Here is a 22,128-nt window from a genome sequence, read left to right on the forward strand (position 1 = left end):
CATTCATTCTTCAGGAGCAATTCCTATTAATATTTATTTATTTATTTATTTATTTATTTATTTATTTATTTTTGAGTATCTCACTGGGACCTGAGCTGGCTGATAAGGCGAGGCTGGCCTGTGAGCCTCAGAAATCCTCTCTGCCTCTCCCCACTGGGATTACTAAAGTGCTTTTTAGGAGAGTGCTGGAGAATAAAACTCAGGTTCTTTCCCTGACATCCAATGATATTTACCAAGGGCTAGGAGAGCTCCTCCAATAGTTCTGAGCCCCAGTTTTCTAGCCTGTAACCAGAGAGCACAGGAACAACAAGGGGATTAGAGAACAAGGTGTTTTAACAGGGAACAGCCCCTTGTCCCCTCCCCCAGACCTATTTCACCTAAAAGGTTGGAATTTAAACCCCATTAGCAACCAAGAAAATAAGCCTCAAAAACACCTCCTTTGAGCCTCAAGGTCATCCTCAACCTGTGCTCAGGATCTTGCGGTGGAAAGGTTGAAGTCAGAATGCCTGACCTGCTTTGGAGTGCCCAGATACACCAGGGAGGTGTTCCTCACAGGAGTGAGGTTATCTGATTTTTTTTCTACTTTTTTTTTTTTCGTTTTCTTTTTTAGTAGCTGGTGTCTGGAATTTTTTCCCACTCTTGAGAATGAAATATTGCCAGGGGTGGTGGTGGTAGTGAATGCCTTTAATCCCAGCACATGGGAAGCAGAGGCAGGTGGATCTCTATGAATTCAAAGCCAGCTTGGTCAACAGAGGTAGTTTCAGGATAACCAAGGCTACAGAGAACGCGCCCCCCCCCCCCAAAAAAAGAAATATTGTGGCTGGGAGTGATGGTATATAACTTTAATCCCAGCACTCAGGAGGAAAAGGCCGGAGGATTTCTGAGTTTGAGGACAGCCTGGTCTACATAACAGGCTCCAGGTCAGTCAGGGCTAGTGAGACTTTGTTGCAAAATAAGTAAGTAAACAAATACATAACAAGAAATACATGTGAGCTGAGCGATGATGGCGCACGCCTTTAATCCCAGCACTCGGGAGGCAGAGGCAGGCGAATCTCTGTGAGTTCGAGACCAGCCTGGTCTACAGAGCTAGTTCCAGGACAGGCTCCAAAGCCACAGAGAAACCCTGTCTCGAAAAACCAAAAAAAAAAAAAAGAAAGAAAGAAAGAAATACATGTATAGAAAATCCTAGAAAGGGGCTTAGGCACCAGACAACCCTGAAGCATCCTGCAGAAGCAGTCCCAGTATTATTCAACTAAGGAGATCTCTTAATGGAAAACCACTGGTCAAGTTCTTCAGGGAGGCTACTCCTCCAGCAGGGTACTCCCTACAATTTGGCAGTAGGCAAGATTCCAAAGCAAGATTCGACCTTTCCCAGGGTCGAAAGAGAGAAGGCACTGTGAGCATGTGGAGAGGAGAGGGGGACTGAGGAAGGGAAAGCTGAAGTGGGGGAGACAGCAGAGAATGGAAATGTGAGAAGCTCAGAGGTGACGCTGGAAGACACTCAGGAGACTGCTGGAGGCTGAGCTACTAAAGCCACAGCTGGAGGAGACAGGCGAAAGTCCCATCCTCAGGCAGGAAGTCAAACTGTGCTCCCACAACTCCCCTTCCTAGCCTGAGGAGGATTGATCCTGTGGCCAGTATCAAAAAATCCTAATACACACAGGGAATAGTGGGCTGGGCAGAGCCTCCCGGTCTTTCTGATCTCAAGTCTCTTTGTGGCTGGAGATGCATTTCCAGGGATTGTGGGCACAGAAAAGACAGGTGCCTCCAAAGTGCCTAAGAGGTGTCACACATGCAGGATGCTTTTCTGACATGTTCAGAATCTTTATGATTCTGGGGAAATGGCTCAGCAGGTAAGAGACTTGCTGAGCAAGTGTAAGTTCAAATCCTCGGCATGGATGTAAAATGCCAGACACGGCTACATATTTATAACCCCAGCTTTAGGGAGCAGAGACAGGTAGATTCTGAGAGCTCCTTAGCCTAGTGGAAAGAGCAGAGCTTCTCTTTCAGCAAGACCCAGCAAAGAGAGACAGTGAGAAAGACTCAATGTCTTGCCCTGGCCTCCAGATGCACACAGGCATGTGACCTGCACACTCCCTGCACAGACACATGAATCTTCCTAAAAAGTGTTATTTATGAGACTAGAGTGATGGCTCAGCATTTAAGAGAGGCTGCTATTCTTCTAGAGGACCCAACTCTAGAAGAACTCTGGGCACAGTCTTCCCATCTCTGTGAGCATATGAACGCACTACATACACTCAGGCACAAACGCTTAAACAAAAGGAGTATTTGTTGTTGTTTTTCCTGAGACAGGGTTTCTCTGTGCAATCCTGGCTGACCTGGAACTCACTCTGCAGACCAGGCTGGTCTCAAATTCAGAGCTCTACCTGCCTCTGCCTCTTGAGTGCTGGGACTAAAGTCATGCACTACCATGCTTATGAAAGCAAATAAACAAGAAAAATGAAAATAATGTTTAACAAGAGATGGTTAAAAAAAAAAAGACCCTGTCCTGAAAAAGTGGGGAGGTGGACACCAAAAATTAAGTAAAGAATCTGTTAAAAAAAAAAAAGTGCAGCCAGGCAGTAGTGGCACAGGCCTTTAATCCCAGGCAGAGGCAGGTGGATCTGTGAGTTCAAGGCCAACCTGGTCTACAAGAGCTAGTTCCAGGACAGGTACCAAAGCTACAGAGAAACCCTGTCTTGAAAAGCCAAGAAAATAAAAAAATAAAAAGGTGCATGTTCAGAATAGAGTGTAATTTTTGTTTTTAAAGTATGCATAGAGAATGGACTAGAAGGATATAATAATCTCGTGCATCAGACAGCAGGTCTGTTCTCCATTTTTCATATTTCTCAGTATTTACAAAGTGCATACAGCACTAGAAAAGAAGTATTACTTTTAGAAACATTACCAGCTCCTAACATGAAAAATGCAGAGATGGGGCTCCGGAGGCCCCTGTCTCATCTGCCACTCTTTGGGCCTCAGCTTCCCCATCTATAAAATGGAGCCCTTAACCACAAGAAGCCTCTCTATTAGAAAACTTCAAATCAACCCTATAGAGGATACCCAAGTTTAGAACACTGACTGGGTTTCTCCTCTGGAAAAAGCCCAAGCTACAACAGGATACTGAGAGAAGGGAGGAAGGGGAATTTCTCTTTGGCAAAGGAAGACTTCAAGGGTTTTATGGTCTGCAGGAGCGGAAAATGTGGTAGACGTATCTGAGTTTTCACAAGATTGGTATCACCTGGAGATGCCGGAAGCTGGAAGTACGAAAGCTCTGGCAGAGTGTAGCAACCAGATAGCAACCTCGGATCGTCAGTACCTGATTCCTTCAGAAAGCAGGGCCCGAACCAGGCGTTGGTGTGGTGGGAATTCTGTGCCAACAGTAAGTATAGCGCACCCCCCCCCCCAGGTCACAGTAGGGGTTCAACAATATTTCCCAAATGGGTGAATATATCACGGGCAAAAACCTCAGTTTACTTACCCGTGAGATGTGACGTATTAGGACGACAAGTTATCTGGGAGGTCGGCCACAACAGCTCTCACGCTTGACGGAGCTAACTTTTTGGCAGGTCGGCACAGGGAAGTTCTCAGGGACTAAGCCACTGCCCAAGGTCAAGGTTCCTAATTGGTACAGGGGTGCAGACCAAGGCTTTTCACGTCCACCGTCTCTAAGAGCGGCCTCTCGCCCCAAATACCGATACTAAGACCCAAGTTCCATGCATTAAGTCGGGGTAGCAGATCGCGCCCGGGGACGCCTGACCTGGGCCAGGACCCCTCACCTCTCAGCTATGGCTGCTCAAAGATGATGGGGGGGTGCGGAGAAAAGGACCCCAATGCTCCGTCAGCTCTGCAGGGCAGTCAAGGCCAGGGGCGGGTTTTACAAGCTGCAAGCAGCAGACGGTCCTGGTCAGCATTTATACGGTAGGGGGAAATCCGACCCTAAGGCCGCGCCCCCGGCCACCGTGGGGTGGGAGTCTAGGTGACCCCGCCCTAGGCGTCAGCCCGCTCCCCCCCCCCGGGGTTCGGAATTGGAGCGGAAAAAGAGCGAGCTGTGAAGAATCTTAAAAGTGGGGTGGAGGTAACGAACGGAACCTTCTAGGTCATTCGAGGTACCCCTTCCCGTAGCAGAAAACGAGTAGGCTCCCTAACATTCCTCTTTGAGTTGACGGGGTGTGTGTGTGTGTGGGGGGGAATTTGTACTCTAAATTGGAAGCCTCCGGCCAGAGAGGGGAAGTGATTTCCTCAAGGTCACTCAGCACAACCACTCGGTGCCTTGCTCAAGATCAGGTGTTTGCCGCCCTCCCCCTTCCCCGCCTTCACCCCGAGAACCCGGCCCCCAAGCAGCCGCGCGCGAGGAAAAGCGCTGGGCGGGAGCCCCCGGGAATCTGGGGGTGAACCGAGTGCTCAGGACAGTTTACAACCCCACATCAGGGCACGGTAGCGGGAGCACCGCCTCCCCAGCTGGGGATGCAACGCGCCTGCGGGGCACCTCAAGTTCCACCCAAACCCGTGCGGCTCCTTTAAGAAAAGTTCTCTGAAAGAGTTCATCAAAGTTTAAAAACTTGTCTCGGAGGGAGAAGGGAATGGCGAGGGGATGGGGGGGGGGATTGAGAGCCGAGTGCGGGAGAGAGAAGGGGGGGGGCGACCAGGGAAGCCGAGAGGGGAAGACGCCCGGGCTGAGCAAGGCGGAGAGGCCGGAGCGGCGCAGCCGGGGCCGGGGCGAGCCCGCAGTGGGCTGCGGGGATTGGCTGCGCGTTCCCCCGGAGACCGCGGGGCGGGGGAGGGGCGGGCCGGGCCCCAGCTGAGGCCGGTTCCGGCGCCCGCCCCCTCCCCCGGCGCCCGCCCCCCGCCGCCGCCGCCGCGGGCGCACTCGCGGGCCGCACTGAAAAGCCGGAGGCGGCGGCCGCTCGGGCTTCGCTCCGGTTCCCGGTGCCTGGCCCCTTCGGCCGCCTCCCGCACCCGCCAAACTTAATGTGACCCCCCTCCCTTTCTCCTCAGCCTGACGCGGCAGCCGCCCGTCTGTCTCCTCACCAGCCCGCACTCTTCCTCGGGGGCGCACGGCTCGCCGCGCCCCTGCCCACCTCGGGGCCGGGCGTCCCGCTCCCCTCTCCGCGTTCCCCCCTCACCATGAGCACCGCGAAGCCGGACGTCGAGCACTGCACCGGCGCAGGCACCGGCACGGCTCCCAGCGGCCCGCTGGAGGAGGAGGTGGGTGTGCGGCCGCGGGACTCGGCGCGCGTGAGCTGCACGCGGAGGTGGGCGCCCGGGGCCAGAGGCGGCGCGAGGTCGGGCGGCCCACCGCTCCCGGCGCCTTCCCGCCGCTGCCCTTCGCCTCGGGGAGGAGCAGCCCGTGGCCAGCCGGCGGGGGCGTGCGGCCTGGACTGGCCCGGCGGGACCGGCATTGTCTCCCCGCCCTCCCGGGAGGGCTCAAGGAGGGTGCGCGTCGACCGCCATCCGTGCGTCCCCCGTGGTGGGCTTGCCGCGCCTCACATGGGGCCCACGGCCGCTGCCTTCGTTCCCCACGCCGAGTCCGGCTCGCGCGCGTGTGCGGTTGAGGAGCACCTCGTGGGTGGCCTGGACCCCGGCCCCGGCTGGAGGGAGCAGAGGAGGGATTCTCGAGGTGGGCTCGCGGGAGGCATGCTCACCCTCCGTCTCTCCCACCCTGACCCCTCCCCGTGACCTTGGAGGCTGGGGCAGCTGCCACGCGCCTGGGTTCTCGAGAGCCGTTGTCTCGAGGGGCGGCCGACCGGGCGGGCTTCCCTCCCAGCCCCAGAGCTTAGGCTTCCACCGAGATGAGCCGGCAATTTCATTAATTACAGTCAGAAAAGAGAGGACTTGGAAACACTAAGAATTCCCTGTTCTCGCCCTTTGACCTAGTAGTGAAGCCGGACCCCACACTGCCCTGGGTGGGATCCTCCAAAGAGAGGTGACATCACTGTGTCCAACCGCCCTGGGCTGAAAGAAGGGCTTAGGAGACCGCGTCGAGGAACCCCCAGCGCCCGCCGGTTGCCTGGACTGGCGAGGACGACGCACACGTGGGGGATAAACACTTAAAAGGTAGCCGCGAATGGAAGCCAGGCAGGGCGGGCGAGCAGAATTAGTGAAAAGGGAACAGGCTTCTGAGCTCCTAGGCAGCTTCTTTGACGTGTGCTGTGTCACCCCAGGGCTGAGAGACCCTTCCTGCCCCGCCCTGGCATGCTCTTACCAAGGAAACCAAGGGTCAGTTATCCAGCCCTAGCGCCCTTCCCTTTGGTCAGGGGTAGAAACCGCAGAGGCCCTAATGTTTCTTGCTGGTTGTGCTATGAGTCGCCCGCCAGTGGCCCGCTGTTGGGCAGGGCCAGCAGGGGCTTGCGTCCAGCCTCAGTGCACCAGCGACCTGCCATCTTGATAACCTACGCTAGGATACTGCTTTGGGCACACGGAGGCAGAGAATTAGAGGCAGCGATTCGCTTCACTCAGACGATGCTAGGAGCTCTGAAGCGTGACTGGTTTTGGTTTCTGTTGGCTTTGTCCCCTTTGAACCTTAATGTCTGCAGGCCCCTTGCTTTGGGGTCCTTCACCCCATCCTGATCTACCCGAATTTTAGACTCCTCCCTGAGATTTGGGGGAGTGATGAGCGGGTTGTTTGCTGGTGTGTCTGTGATCTCAGCTTGTTTTCGCCCTTGTCCTGTGTTGGGATTAGGCAGTACTGTGCAAGGATGACCCCAAATCCTGCACCCAGTGAAAGGTTGACCCTCAGCAGGGGCTGCACAGATCCTCAGACCACTGTTGTGGGTGGTAATTAACCATGTGGCTACTTTTGCTTTTGTTTGTTTGGTTTTTCGATACAGGGTTTCTCTGTGTAGATCCTCATGTCCTGGACCTCACTCTGTAGACCAGGCTGGCCTCTAACTCAGAGATCCTCCTGCCTCTGCACCCCGAGTGCAGGGATTAAAGGCTTGTGCCACCACCGCTCAGCTGTGTCTTGGCTACTTTTAAAAATTCCCTTTCTGGGAGAGAGGGTAGGATATTCAAAGCGTAGAGCCACCACTCTTCCTCCTATGGGCCTTGGTGGTTCAGAGTCCTGAGTGCTTCCAGCAGAAGCATGTGGACGTGAATTTAGTGTTTAGCAGGTTTTTGGTGGTCAGCAGGTCCTCATTTTGGTAACACATACACTAAAATTAGAACAAAACAGAGTAGTTAGCATGGCTCTGTTAAAGAAGAAATGAAAATTCACGAGGCATTTCGTATTTAAGAATAAAATAGAACCGGTGAAATGGCTCAGTGGGTAAAGGTGTTTGCTACCAAGTCTGATGATGGCCTGGTCCTTGGAGTCCGCATGGTGGAAGGAGAATGGATTCCTGGAAGTGTGCACCCTGGCAGTCCTTCTCCACCACACACACACAAAAAAAAAAACCAAATTAAATATAATTGAAAGTTTTTAAATAAAAGGGAACTGGTGATCTCCTGGTGTGCTGTGTCTGTCTGGTATCCCTTCCCTCAGCTGCATTCTGACCAGTAGCCCAGAAACTTAGCTCCTCTCCCTTGGTTGCTTGGGGGAAGCTAGTCCCCTTTAGTTCACGTGGTCTCAGGCAGTCAGTTTTACAATCCCTAAGAACCATCATCCAGATTAATACTGTTCACATTGGTGATTTAGTGCTGTGACTGAAACTGGCTCTTCCAATCATCTATTGATTAGCTATAACAAGCCTAGAGAAGTAAAAGCTACTGTCCACTTTTAACCCCTCACTTCCTAAGGGTCCCATGTTGCAGGAGATTGATGCATTTTCTCGGTTCTGGACGGAATCTCTTACCTTGAGCAGCAGGTTCCCCTGCTGGCTTCCTGTTCTACCCAAGGGGCTTCATCCATACTGTGATCATCAGCTTCCTTCTCTGGGATACAGCTGAAAGGTGTGGGGGTGGGGTGTGTGTGAGAAGGACTTGCCTGGCAATCGTGGCACTTAGTGACACCAGGAACCTAGAGGTTACCTCTCCCTGAGATGAGGAGGTTGTTAGTGAGTGGAAAGGGCATTCCAAAAAGTATGGCAGAGGCGGGAGAATCCTAGGTTCAAGGCTCCTTTGGCTACATAATGAGACCCTATTTCAAAAACAAAGCTGGGGAGCAGGGTTGCATGCATTACGAGAGACCGTGTGATTTATCTGGGTAACTATCAGTAGTTTGCTATGTGGAGAAGTAGCAAACACCACATTATGAAAAGCCTGAGGACTTGTGAAGGAGGGAGGAAGCTGCCATTTTCTTGCACTTGAGGAGATGTGTTAAAAGCTTTGATAACTTTTGAAGGCTAAAGAGGTCAGTGGGGAATTAAGGGGGGAAGCTGAAGTTCCTGTTTGGTCTAAGGCTTGATCCTCCTCCAGGTGGGTCTTGATGGAGCATCAGATGACGTCACCTAGATCCTGTAAATACTGCTTAGATCCCAGTGATGATTGCCCTGGATGGCTCGGTATTTGTGTCTCTGGAGAGCAGTGTGTATATGTGGTGGTTGTATGTTTAGAGGATCTTGTTACATTGTTACATTGCCCAGGCTGACTTAAAATACTAGGCTGACCTGAAACTGTAGGTCAGTTACCATGACCTCAAATTCTTTATCCTCCTGCCTCAGCCTTCTAAATACTGAGATTACAGATAGGTGCTACTACACTCAATGTTACTTAAAACTACCGTTATTGCAGTATGATTGACACTAAGAAAGCTACATTATCCAACATGTAATTTGATGATTTTGGAGACTTGACTATAGTTACTTTTTGTATTTGTTTTGTTTTAGGTGCTAAGAATTGTTAACAAAGCATCACTCATGCTAAGCAAGTGGTTTGTCACTGAGCTACATCTTAGTTCCTGTAGTAATTTTATGTTTAATAGCCCTGGCTGGCCTGGAACTTGGCCTGCCTCCGCCTCCCAGGTGCTGGGATTAACCTACAGTACTTTTTAATTAGGAAGCATTCTTAGGTCATTGAAGTATAGCATTTGGATTCCTGAATTGAGGGTATAAGTTTCTAAAACTTTAGGGAAGTTTGTTTTTGTTTGTAAGACAGAGTCTCACTATATAATCCTGGATGACCTGAAACGAACAGAGATCCTCCTGCTTCTGCTTCCCCAATGCTGGGATTAAAGGCATGTGCCATCACTCCCAGCTTGTAAGGAAGTTTTATGTTAACCTAATTATAAACTGTACAATGTCAGGAATTATTGGTAGCCAAAGTATCTACAATTGAATCTATGATTGCTACTCTCCTTTCCCACAGAAGCTGGGATGAGAGGATGTACCCTCAGGGGATGTCAGGGAACAGGGCACCTCTGAAAAGTTAGAGCTTCATTTTCCTCCCCGAGTTGTGGGTTAGTAGGGAAGGTATTAGGCCTGTGGGGATGGACAGGCCAAGGCTAGTCTAAATTAGCAGTTCTCAAAAGGTGGGTCACAGGCTGGAGAGATGGTGCTGAGGTTAAGAGCACTAACTGCTCTTCCAGAGAACCCAGGTTCAATTCCCAGCACCCACATGACAGCTAACAACTGTCTGTAACTCAGTTCTAGGGGATTTGACACCTTCACACCAATGTACAGAAAATAAAGTTAAATAAATTATAAAAAAAAATTTAAGTGGGTCACGACCCCTTTGGGGTTGCATGTCAGATATATACATTATGATTCATAAAGGTAGAAAAATTACAGTTATGAAATAAAAACAAATAATTTTATGGTTGGGAGTCACCACAACATGAACTGAACTGTATTAAAGGGTCACAGCATTAGGAAGGTTGAGAACTATTGGTCTAAATGAATGCAAAGGAATTTTAGAGTTCAGTGTGTGGCTTGGCATCTTCCCTCCTTTCTCCGCCTCCCCCCTTATATTTATTTTTTAGTTATGCATGTAGTACATATATGTATGTGTGAGTCATTGTATGTGAGTACAGTGCCCATGTAGGCCAGGAGGGGGCATCAGATCCTCTGAACTGGAGTTATAGGTGGGTTCAGGGAATTGAATTTAGGTACCTTGCAGGCTCAGTAAGACCTCTTAACTGTTGAGTCATCTCTCCAGCCCCCATCTCTCTTTTTCTCTGACATCAGATACAGAATGTGATGGGGTAATGCATCTAATTCGAGCTCTTCAGAAGTAGAAACAGGAAGACTGCTTCAAGTTCAAGGCCAGCCTGAGCTACACAAGGATTTCTAAGCTAATGAGGGCTGCAGAGTGAAAGCCTGCCTCAACACACACACTAACACCAAACTAATCTGGATGTGGTGTTGAATCCTTCTAATCTCAGCGTTTGGGGAGTAGCAGGAGGGATGGAGTTCAGGGTCATTAGCTATATTGTAAGTTGGTGTCCTGGTCTGTGTTCTGTTGCTATGAAGAGATACTGTGACTACGGCAACTCATATAAAAGAAAAAAATTAAAGCGTTTAATTGGGGACTTGCTTACAGTTTCAGAGGTTTGGTCCATTATCATCTTAGTGGGAAGCATGACAGCAGGAATGGTGCTGGAGAAATATTTGAGAGCTACATTCTGATTCGAGGGGGGAGGGGAGCGAGAGAGAGAGACTGGGTTTGACATGGGCTTTTGAAACCTCAAAGCACACCACCAGTGACACACTTCTTCCAACCAGGCCATACCTCCTAATCCTCTCATAGTGCTACTTCCTGGTCACTAAGCACTCAAATGTGTGAGCCTGTGGGGACCATTCTTATTTAAACCTCTGCAGCTGGATTACCATGGGCTACCCGAGACCCTTTCTTCCCACAAAAGGCCAGGCATGGGGTGTACGCCTTTAATCCCAGCAGAGGCAGAGGTAGGCAGATAGCCTGTTCTATATAGCAAGTTCCAGGCCAACCAGGGCTACACGGGGTGGGGGTGGGGTGGGGGAAGCAAACCACAAGAACATAACAAAACAACCCCTAACAACAAACAACACATAGTTAAAAGACCCTGGGACTTCTTGTTGCTTAGGAAGTCCTCTATACTTCTAAGCATTTACTTAGGCATGACCCAGCCTTGTGGACCCAGGAGGATTCTGTGTGAGGTCAGTCTCTCTAGGGGTTGTGTGGATGTGTCTGTCTTCTGGGCTCAGAGAGACAGGATTGTTGGAGTAAGTCTGACTGTAGTGCGTGTGCTCCGGGCATTCTGCTGAGGGTCCTTCCGTCTTAATTCCTATTTTCACAATAGCACTGAGAAGTCCTTGGAGTATCACTTTTACAAAAGAGGTTTGCTTTCACAGGACTGGTAAGTGGTGAGTTGAGTCTGGTGTTAGCTTAACCACGCATTGTACTTCTTCTGTTAGGGCTGGTGAGGTAGGGTAGAAGGGGCAGGAAAGGTGTCTGTAATCAGTTGCTGTTTTTCCTGGTGCTGGTGATCAAACCCAGGGCTTTGTACTTACCAATCAAATATTCAATGTTTGAGCATCTACCCTTGTAGTCCCCTAAAAAGAAAAAAAAAATGTTTTGTTTTGATACAGGGTCTTTGCTTTTGTAGTACCAGAAAAGTAGACCAGGCTAGCCTCAAACTCACAGAGATCTGCGTGCCTTTGCCCCTGCAGTGCTGGGATTTAATCATCATCATGTCCAGCTGTAACCACAAGTTTTGAGGTTGTGCTCTGGTCATGTCTGTTTCCCAAAAGTAGAGGAACCTAGTGAATGAGTCTAGGCCGTTTGTTTGAGGTTGGTGGCAACCCAAGACCTGGCAGTAGAAGGTGAAGGATCAGCTCCAGCCAAAAGAGGGGTTTTATCATGCATGTTTAGAATTGCCATCGTCTGGATATAATGGAAATGACTCAGTTACATTTTAAATTCTCTACAGGAGTCATAACCCTTAGTCATCCATTCATGGGGCCAATTGCTTTCATACCCACAAACCACTGTGAGCATCTTAATTAAAGAAATGAATGGTCTGGCTCTCAAGTGACCGCTGCCATACTGGAGACATTCTCTTGGGTCTCCTTATGATCTCTTTCCCTGTATATGTAGGCAGCCTGGCTGGTTTGCTACTTAAGAGAGTCATCTTTTAAACCCCATTTAGTGTTTGCAAACGATGGCTTCCTCCACCTTCTCTGGTTTGGGGTTGCTAGGTTCCATAAGTAGGGCTGCAGCATGGGCTGAAGATGCTGCCTTTTCTTTGTTTTAAGCCATCTATCCCATGGGGTCCTGGGCTGATGGTGAGGGGAGAAGGCAGTCCCGGATTCAAAGGTATCCAGAACTAAATTGCTGTGTGATGGCATGGTCTGGCAGTTGCTTGCTTCTGTTCTGCTGTTGGTCATAGGCATTATAGGCGTCATAGGCAGTCGCCACATTGAGCTCCATGTCAGCTCTCCATGATCTGACCATGGCCACCCCTTACCATATGGGTAGAACTCTTTGATAGGATTAGAAGGATTAGGAGATGGCTTTCTTGGAGGAAGTGTGTCACTAGGGGTGGGCTTTGAGGTTTTCAAAAGCCCATATCCTGCCAGCGTTTCTCTCTTTCTATTGACCAGGACGTGTGGCGCTCAGCTACCGCTCCAGGGCCATGTGTGTTGCCATGACGATAATGGACTAAACTTCTGAAACTGTAAGCAAGCTCCCAATTAAATTTTTTTTTTAAGACTTGTTTTGGTCCTGGTGTCTCTTCACAGCAATAGAACAGTGACTAAGCCACTAGGCATACAGGCAAGTGATAGATCCTGATAGCCGACCACACAGCAACAAGAGAAATGGGGCAGTAAGTGGACTTGTGAGACTTCTTTAATGCCCAGGGAGCCTTGCTTCTGGGTGTGGCTTCTGATTCCGCCTGGACCCATCTCGTCTGTCTCCCAGCATCCTGCTGTAGCACCAACTCTGCACAGCACGGCACTTCATGTCAGCTCTAGTTTTCTAAATGAGACATAGGTCAGTGCACATGACAGACTTTGACTGATTGTGTTCATAAAACATGAAGCCTCTCTCCTCCTGAGGATAGGAATAGCTTAGAGGATGCAGTCTGAAGCCTTACATAGTTCTTTATACATGACCAGCTGTGTTTCTCCCCTTAGATACCTCGCTTGGTTTTCCCCAATCTCTGCCCTTCCCATTCCTATATGTAGTCAATACTAGCCTAGAGGGGAAGAGCCCCAAATTTTCCAAGCCGTTTGGACTTTAACCCCCAGCTTTTGGCCACACACCATCTAACGAGTTGATTGGTCTGTAAAATGGGGGCCGGTACCTGTTTCACCTGCTGCATGAAAAGGAGTGTCAAGCTTACAAGCCTGTGGTTGGCTCGTATGGATGAGCAAAGTGTGGGTCAGAACACAACCTCTGAGGATATGGAATTGGGGGCTGGAGTTTGCCCGAATCAAAATGATAGGACAGACACAGGCCTCGGACTTTTCTACTAGGTCTGATTTAGTGATAGTGGACCCTAAACTGTGGGATAGTCTGTCATTTGGGCGGGAACCGCCTGGAAAAGATGTGGTTGGTGAGTGAGGGAACCCCTGAACCACCCCAGAGCTCCGTAGGAAGCAGAGGAAGCCTGTCCTCAGAGCACTGGACTCCAGGGAGCCTGTGTCTCTAGGTTCACAGCCACTGCCTACCACTGTATGCTGCTTGCTCTTTCCCTCTGTCCTCTCTTAGTACCTTATAAGTCCTGGGTCTGCGGGCCACGTTGCTACATTCCATCTACCCCGCTTCAAGTGGCCCCACTCAGGGCCGGCTTTCCCTGGGAGGGGTGAGAGTAACCTACTGTGCCAAGCCCAAGCCTAGGACCCAAGGAGAATCTGCTCCACCCTGGAGCACACCAAAGGAAAAACGGAACCTGACCACTGAAGTCAGGGTGTGGATGCCCTGAGGTTTCTACCTGGCAACCTCAGCACGGCCCAGCAGAGACTCTCACCCTCGCAGCCCTGTGCCCAATGTTCCCACCACCTTATTCTCAGTTTTGCCTTCTCTGTCCCTTTGCACACCACACCTTTGCTTTCTTGTGGGCAGAAGGAAGCACTGAGACTTTCAGAAGAGGGATAGAGGCAATTCTTGCATCTTACCTTGAGTTTGTGTTTCGAGACAGTCTCTTTAACACTGGCTGTCCTGGAGCTCACTCTGTAGACCAGACTGGCCTCGACTTCACAGAGATCCATCTGCCTCTACCTCCTGAGTGCTGGGATTAAAGACATACACCACCATACCCAGCCCTTACCCTGAGTCTCAATCACCTTCTCCTCTCCCTCCCTTTATGAAAGGAGTCAGCAAGTGGTTCTTTCTCTGCTGCTGTCCTTGCTGCTCTCTGTGCAGTGCACAAAGTCAGATGGTGTGTGCTCATTAGTACATCTCTGTTGTCCTAGATGCTTTGAGAGGGGAGAATCATCAAGGTGGCTGAGTTCAGGGCCTGTCTGGGATAAATGGTGACAGATTGTCTAGAAAGAAAAAAAAAACTTTGAGGTTTTAGAATGTTGCAGTGTGAGGGAACCGTTGTTTATAGCTGAGATAGGAGGGAAGGCCTGCAGTCACTTGTCCCTGTTGGTGATAGGGCCTGCGACTTCACCCTAGGCCTTCTGAGTCTGGTTGGCAGCTGCCTTCTGGTCAGGAGGGAAAGCCCAAGACCAGCATCTTGATTCTTCTCAGTGGAGTCTCTCCTGCGGTGATCACTTCACATCCAGGTGAAGTGATGGCATCTTTATAAGGTGTTGAGTGGGGTTTTTTTTTTTTGGTCAGGAAAACTTGCTATGTACATAGCCTGCAGCCATTGCAGCGATTCACCCCATCCTAACACCCCATGCTGCTCATATACAGACGATGAAGGTGCCAATCTCCCAGATTTACTCCCTACCTATTCATCCTTTTATTTATTTAGGGCCTGACTACATCACTCTGGCTGCCTTGGAACTTGCTGTGTAGACCATGCTGACCTGGAACTCAAAGAGATCAAACTGCCTCTACCTCTCTGCCTTCCCAGTGCTGGGACCAAAGGTCTGTGCCTCTAGACCCAGCTTTAGACTGTCTTAGAACTTCCAGGCTGGTCTCAAATTCTCCTGTCTTCCTGTCTCAGCCTCCAGAGTGTATTACAGGTGTGAGCTACCATGATTGTCTGGTTCCTTTCACCTTTGAAATCAGCTCTGTGGCACCTCCCCACCCCCACCCCAGTGTTCTGTGAGGTACTCCTCTCTTCTGTGGTCCAAAACTGAGAGCTACTTGTCCCTGGCTGTTTCCTACTGGGTCTAAGCAGACTGGCATATGATCAAGGTCTGGAAATGGGCACGAACTCATGAGCCAAGCACTGGGGGACCTTAAAGTTACTTTTCTCATGTGCAGTGGCTGCTAGAAGCTCTCTGGACCGGACCCCTGGGTCCTGGTTTTCTCATCTAAAAATACAGTCTCTTCCAGCTCAAATATTCTTTATTTAGGTTACTGCTGAGGGCTAAGAGTGGGGGAAGGATGTGGGAAGGGCTTACAAGAGTCTTGTTTTTCCCAGTTTGGATTTCCCTCCTCTCCCCTCCCCCACCTAAGTAGTGTTTTCCATCCAGATGACACTGGGAGCTCTCGCTCCAGCCCGTGAGTAGGCGGAACTTAAGCAAGTAGTTACTTGAGCATTGATGGAGTGGATGGGTCAGCTGCCTTTCCTTTCCAGTTTGAATTCTGACTTGTAGAGATGCTAAAAGATTTCTGGGGATAGCTCAGTGGGGGAGCACTTGGCTAGCAGGCACAAAGTCTTGGGTTCAATCCCTAGAAATGCAAAATAGACTAAACCAAATAAAAACCAAAAAAAAAAAAAAAAGGAATTTACAGAATAATTTTCTTTTTTTTTTAAACCCTTGTAAAGTTTTGAGTTTTACTTTGTGCGTGTGTGTGTGTGGGGGGGTGTCACAACATATGAAGCAATCAGGACAACTTCTGGGAGTCATTTGCCTTTCCTTTGTTGAGGCAGGATTTGATTTCTCTTGTTTCTATGGCGCTACATCAGGCTACTTCCACAAGCTTTAGGGCCCTTTTCCCGTCTCACAATCTGCTGTAGTAGTCTTGGATTAGTAATACACATTAGTGGGTCCTGGGGATTGAATTGAGATTACTAGGGATGCGCTCTAGCGCTTTTAACCGCTGAGCCGTCTTCCAGACCCTTTTTTGTTTTTTGTTTTTTTAAATCTGTTTATTTATTATATATACACTTTCTAGGAGACAGTGCCAGATCTCATTTCAGATGGTTGTGAGCCACCACATGGTTGCCAGGAATTGAACTCAGGTCTTCTGGCAGAGTAGTCAGTGCTCTTAACCTCTGAGCCATCTCTCTATCCCTCCTTTTTGGTTTCTTGAGAGAGGGTATCTATGTAGTCCTAGCTGACCTGGGTTCTCTGTGTAGACCAGAGTGGCCTCAAACTCTTAGAATCCTCCTGCCTCGGCCTCCCAAATGCTGAGATTGCAGGTGTGGTGGCACATGAATGCCAGTCTAAAGAGAAATAAAAGTATTTCTTGACTTGTTTGTTTTTCGAGACAGGATTTCTCTGTGTAACCCTGGCTGTCCTGGAACTCACCCTGTATACCAGGCTGGCCTCAGACTCAGAGATCTGTCTGCCTCTGCCTCCCAAGTGCTGAGGTTAAAGGTTTAGGCCACCATGCCCAGTATATATTTTGACTTTTTTTGAGTCGATGTCTTAGTATGTAGTCCAGGCTGATTTAGAGAGCTCACAACCTTCCCAGTTAAGCCTCTTGTCTACTACCATCCCCAGCTTGAGATTCAATTTTTAAAAATCATTTTTAGCAGGTGTGATAGCACACATCTGTCATCTGTAATTCCAGCACTCAGGAAATGGAGGCAGGAGGACTGGGGTTCAAAGTCATCCTCGTCTACACAACAAGTTTGAGGCCAATCTGGGCTCTATGAGAATGATATAAAATTATACATACATACGGGGGGGGTTCTAAATAGTAATTGTGTGTGTGTATAAATTTTATCTCTTTTGTAGGCTATTGCCACAAAGTTTTCCCTGTGTACTTTCTCCTCGAGTTCCAATCCTTGTGGCAAAAATTTATGCAGGGCAGACTGCCGCCTAGTGGGTTGTTGGGGTTTCTGAGTTGTAGGCTAGCCCTGGTGTTCTTTAGTGTTTTTAGGGAAGAAGGCTCAGTCCTCTACAGAGCAATCCCTGGAGTTGTACACGGGTCCTGCCTTGACTTTCCTAAGGCTCGGGTTTGAAGAAGGCTTGGGTTGTCCTTCAGAGTTAAAGGGTAAGAGAATTTAATGGCTGCGGGTGTCACATTGTTTTTGAAAGTAGTGTTTACTCTTTCCATCTATAATAAAATCTGGCATTTATGGAGCCCATCCTCTTAGCCACAGTAGCTGAGCAGTGAGTGTTTAATGCTCGGTATGAAGGAGGTCTCTGAGGGGTATAAAAAGTTGTGTAGAAAAGAAACTGAGCTTACAGTTGGGAGGTGGAGGCAGGAGGTAGGTATTGAAGGTCGTCTTCAACTATGCAGGGAGGTGAAAGTCAAGTTGGAGTCCCTGAGACCCCCATCTCAGAAAACAAAAAAGTGAAATAGGAACCCTCAGTGTCAGCTCTGCTCCCCTTTACAGAAGAGGACACAGACCTAGTGAGCAACTGGGTTCCTTTCAAATTTCTGAGTATAGTTCCTCTAATGAAGAGGATCTTCCCACCTTCCCGGCTAGGATCCTGTGTGAGCCCCTAAGGAGGGATGTCTGAGCAGCTGCTGTTTGATTCCTGACCTCCAGGCTGCCTCCAGTGTTCCTGGCTGCTAGAAAAAGCCATGCCTTGCCTGGAAGCTGGTTTCATTCAAGCTGAATTTGTGCTGTTTGTCAGGTCCCATGGGTTCGTGTGTGGTCACTAATACTTTGTTACTGAAAGCTTGTTTAGTCTTTTTTTTTTTTTTTGAATGTATGGTGTTCTGTCTGCATGTACGCCTGCAGGCCAGAAAATGGCATCAGATCTCATTACAGGTGGTTGTGAGCCACCATGTGGTTGATAGGAATTGAACTCAGGACCTCAGCTGAGCCATCTCTCCAGCCCCTTCTTTTCTAATTTTTCCTTTCTTTCCCTTCCTTCCTTCCTTCCTTCCTTCCTCCCTCCCTCCCTCCCTCCCTCCCTCCCTCCCTCCCTCCCTCCCTCCCTCCCTCCCTTCTTTTCTGTATATAGGTGTTCTATCTGCATGTACATTTGCACACCAGAAGAGGGTACCGATCCTACAGGTCTGCGTTGTAGATAGTAGTGAACTACCATGTGGGTGTTGGGAATTGAACTTAGGACCTCTGGAAGAACAGCCAGTGCTCTTAACCACTGAGCCACCTCTCCAGCCCTGGTAATCTCTCTAAACAACTGAGTTCGTGTGGAGGAAGACCTTCATTGACCCTTAGATGTGAGTAGGCTTGTTAGAGCCCTTCTTCCTATTTTTCTTCAGAAAGTGACCTGGTGGTACACACCTGTAATCCAGGAGCACTTAGGAAGTGGAGTCAGGGAGCCAGGAGTTTAAGGCCATGACAGTATGATACCCCGCCTCAAGAACTGAGCCAGTTCACTAAGAGATTGTTTTCCAGCGTGCACCATCTAAGGGTCCTCCATCCATCTCTACGGTCACACCTCCTCACTAACTGCACACTTACATTTTAGCTATGCTGCTCTTCCTTCCATTGAAGGCGCCATTCTATTTTTTTTATATACATTTATTTATTTATTATGTATACAATATTCTGTCTGTGTGTATGCCTGCAGGCCAGAAGAGGGCACCAGACCCCATTACAGATGGTTGTGAGCCACCATGTGGTTGCTGGGAATTGAACTCAGAACCTTTGGAAGAGCAGGCAATGCTCTTAACCTCTGAGCCATCTCTCCAGCCCGCGCCATTCTATTTTATTATATTATTATTTATTTGCTTTTTTGTTTTGTTTTGTTTTTTTCTTTGTGTAGCCCTGGTTGTCCTGGAACTGACTCTGTAGACCAAGCTGGCCTCACATTCACAGATCCATTTGCCTCCCAAGTGCTGGGATTAAAGGTGTGTGCCAGTACCGCCCAAAGGTGCCATTCTAAAGCGATGCAATTTCTCTTTACCTTTTGGGACAGAAAGGAGACAATCCCTTGGGTTGTGTTGCTGCTTCTCCAGAAGAGACATGTGTGAGAGAGTTCCGAGAAAGCAAGTGTGATAGCTTCTGCCCTCCTAAGGATGGTATGAGCCACCCTGATGCTTTCCTCAAATAATTTCAAGGGGCGCGTGCATGTGTGTTCACTTGTTAAAAGACTATGGAATAGGCTTGGCAGTGGTGGTGCACTTGGGAGGCTGAGGCAGGCGGATCTCTATGAGTTCAAGGCCAGCCTGGTCTACAAAGCATGCTCAAGGATAGGCTCCAAAGCTACAGAGAAACCCTGTCTCAAAAAAAATCAAACAAACAAAACAAAAAGTATGAAATAGGTAGGCCTTGAGTTCTCAAGTTCTTTGGTTGATCTTTTTTGTTATGGTATCAATTAGCTGTTAGTGCCAAATCCTGGTCTTCATCTGGCCTCTCCTGATGGTCCAGTTGCCAGAAAGTCGCTAGGCAGCCTTTATAAACAGATAGCTCTTGGCAGCTGACAGGTAAGAGTTTGTGGAGGTAAATGATTTCATGCCCTTTGTTGAGCCTTGTGTATGTGCTAGGCATAGAGTAAGGGTGGCTCTTGGTCTTGGAGGTTCAGAAAGACGAAGCAGCTTTTCTAGGCCAGCGCCTAAAGATGAGATGCATATGCTCGTCCAGCTAGCTATAACCCGCTCGTTTGCTGTTTGTAGTGCCACTTTTGCCTTGCTGGGCCACAGCTGGTCTCTGGGTGAGTTTCTTTAAAGGAACTGAATATGGAAGAAGGGAGGAAGTCTTGAGTGACAGGACCCAAATCTGTGCTTTGGAAGGTGAACGAGCTTTGAGACTGGTTTCTTGTCTCTGAGACTTTGTGTAGTTGGGATGCCAGATCAGCTCAGACTGGTGAGAGCAATGCAAGGCACAGGGCCAAGGCCCATGGCAGGACTTCTGGGAATGAGGGGTGAGGAAACCCAGCCTAAAGGATGGATGCTGTGTAGATAGCAAACAAGGAAGGTCAGGGTGAGAGGGAAGAGCACAAGCCGTTGCCATGAGATGGGAACCTGAAGTGCGCGGGGCTGCATAGGGTTTGATAGTGAAAGCAGCCACCCTGCTCCGTTCCTTGGTGAACCAAGTTGTGTGCCTTTTACAAAAGTTAGCAAAGCTGATGGTGGTGGCATGTACCTGTAATCCCAGTTCTTGGAAAGCTGGATTGCTGTGAGTTTGAAGCCATGCATACAATGAATTCAAGGTCTGCCCAAGATACTTACTGAAATTCTGTTTCAAAAAAAAAAAAAAAAAAAAGACAAGTTATCGATTCTTTCTAAGCTTACTGTCCGTCTCTGAACAAGGGAGGTAGAAGGGTGTAATTGGCTGGGTGGAATGTTCAGATTCTACTTCTGTTACTTAGGCTCTCATACTTGGCTTCCGCAAAGGGCCCGTGGCCCCACAGTTGGGACCAGTCACCTAATTTAGAGCTGCTGTGTTTCTGTCAGGGTAGCCAGGGTCGCACTGGAAGTCGCACTTGTAGTCTTTGAGGAGGTTTAGAACATCAGCGATGGAAACCTGAAGAAATGGACCCTGTGGCCCAGAGAGAAGGCTACATAGGAGGATCTGAGTTGGAGATAAGGAAAGATCCCTGAGCTCATGCCCCACTCCCACACCATGCAGGAAACTTTGTGCTGAGACCTTGCTATTTAAGGGGCCTCTGGGGAGGTCTGGCCAAAGAACTGTTTGAGGGAGGAATTAAAATTAGCCTGGGCTGAGATAGGCAGACTGGAGAGGGCTGAGGTTTCCTTGGTGGTAGAGAGCTTGCGTTCAAAGTCTCGTCTGCTGGGACAGACCCCAGGCTACTCCGAGGGTTGGCACTGAGGTCTAATCCTTTCCTGGTAACCCAAAGCAGGTGTCTTTTTTGCCAGGCTGTGTAGCAGAGTGACTTGGATTTTCGAGTCACTGGTCTTCTGTGTGACATTAGGTGTTTCACAAGTGCCTGGGGATTCAGTTGTATACTTTAAACCCTGCCAGCAAAAGGCAGAGACAGGCTAGTCTACCCTGGAGCCTCGGCTGTGTAGTTCCCAAAGGACAGAGCAGAGGGGTACTGCAGGGTTATCGAGCTCTGAGGACTGGGAAATGCAGAGTCTTCTCCCAGGTAAAATGCCATGTGTTTAGCATCCAGAATGGCCAGAGGCCCTGCTGTATGTGCTTGGCAAATTTCACAGGAAGTTTATTCTTCCCTTGGCTGAGAATCACTCTTGTGTAGGTGGGTGAGGTAACATGGTAACCAGCAGCTATAGGATTGGTGTTGTGTGATGTTTTATTCTTTTGGCTTTTTGAGGGGCCCATCACTTAACTCTCAGATAAATCACACACGGAGGCTTATTCTTATTTGATCTCAGCTTGACTTGTTTCTTGCCAAACTTTTCTTAAATTATCCCAACTACCTTTTGTCTCTGGGCTTTTTTCTTTTCTTATTTCTATATGTCTTACTCCATGGCTGACTGGGTGACTGGCCTCTACTGTCCTTGTTGTGTTTTTTTTTTCTCCTTCTCTTCCTCATTTCTCCTTCTATTTATTCTCTCTGCCAGCCAGCCCCACCTATCCTTGCTCCTGCCTTGCCATTGGCCATTCAGCTCTTTATTAGATCATCAGTGTTTTAGACAGGCAGAGAATCACAGCTTCAGAGTTAAACAAATGCAGCATAAACAAAAGTCACACACACCTTACAATAATATTCTCCAGCAGATTGATTTTCTTCAACAGTCTTGACTCTGTTGAGAGAGAGAGACTCTGTGTGTGTGTGTGTGTGTGTGTGTGTCTGTATCTGTGTCTGTCTGTCTTTGCCTTCAGGTTCCTAGTTCAAATCAGTGTCCCCCAAAAGCTGGTTGTTCAACACTTACCACATCCCTAGAACATGGAACACATTTTCCTCTACCCCTAGAATTTTATGGGTGTGTGTCTGCTTGTCTGTGTGTGTACTGTGTGCATGCACATCCCCATGAAAGCCAGAAGAGGAATCCCGTTTTGACCCCATCAGTATGGGTTTGAGAAACTGAACCTGGGGTGCTCTGCAAGAGCAGCAAGTGGTCTTAACCACTGAGCCACCCCTCCTGGAGCATGCTCCTTCTTCCCTGTGGACGACCATGGGACAACCAAATACT

General features: G+C 48.9%; 1 protein-coding gene across 2 annotated transcripts in view; it reads left to right on the forward strand.

The window, feature by feature from the left end:
- Positions 1-4,039: 4,039 nt before the first annotated feature.
- Rbpms2 (RNA binding protein, mRNA processing factor 2) overlaps positions 4,040-22,128 on the forward strand; it is a 35,524-nt gene continuing 17,435 nt past the window's right edge. Inside the window, exons 1-2 of one of the 2 annotated variants that reach the window (XM_057767801.1) lie at positions 4,040-4,078; positions 4,999-5,208. In XM_057767801.1, coding sequence (XP_057623784.1) covers positions 5,128-5,208 — 81 coding nt within the window. In that variant the 5' untranslated portion in view covers positions 4,040-4,078; positions 4,999-5,127. Of the gene's footprint in view, positions 4,079-4,847; positions 5,209-22,128 lie in introns of those variants that run through there. The other variant, XM_057767803.1, reaches the window with a different exon arrangement.

This window comes from Chionomys nivalis, chromosome 4 (assembly GCF_950005125.1).
Source record: "Chionomys nivalis chromosome 4, mChiNiv1.1, whole genome shotgun sequence".
NCBI classification, from domain to species: Eukaryota; Metazoa; Chordata; class Mammalia; order Rodentia; family Cricetidae; genus Chionomys; species Chionomys nivalis.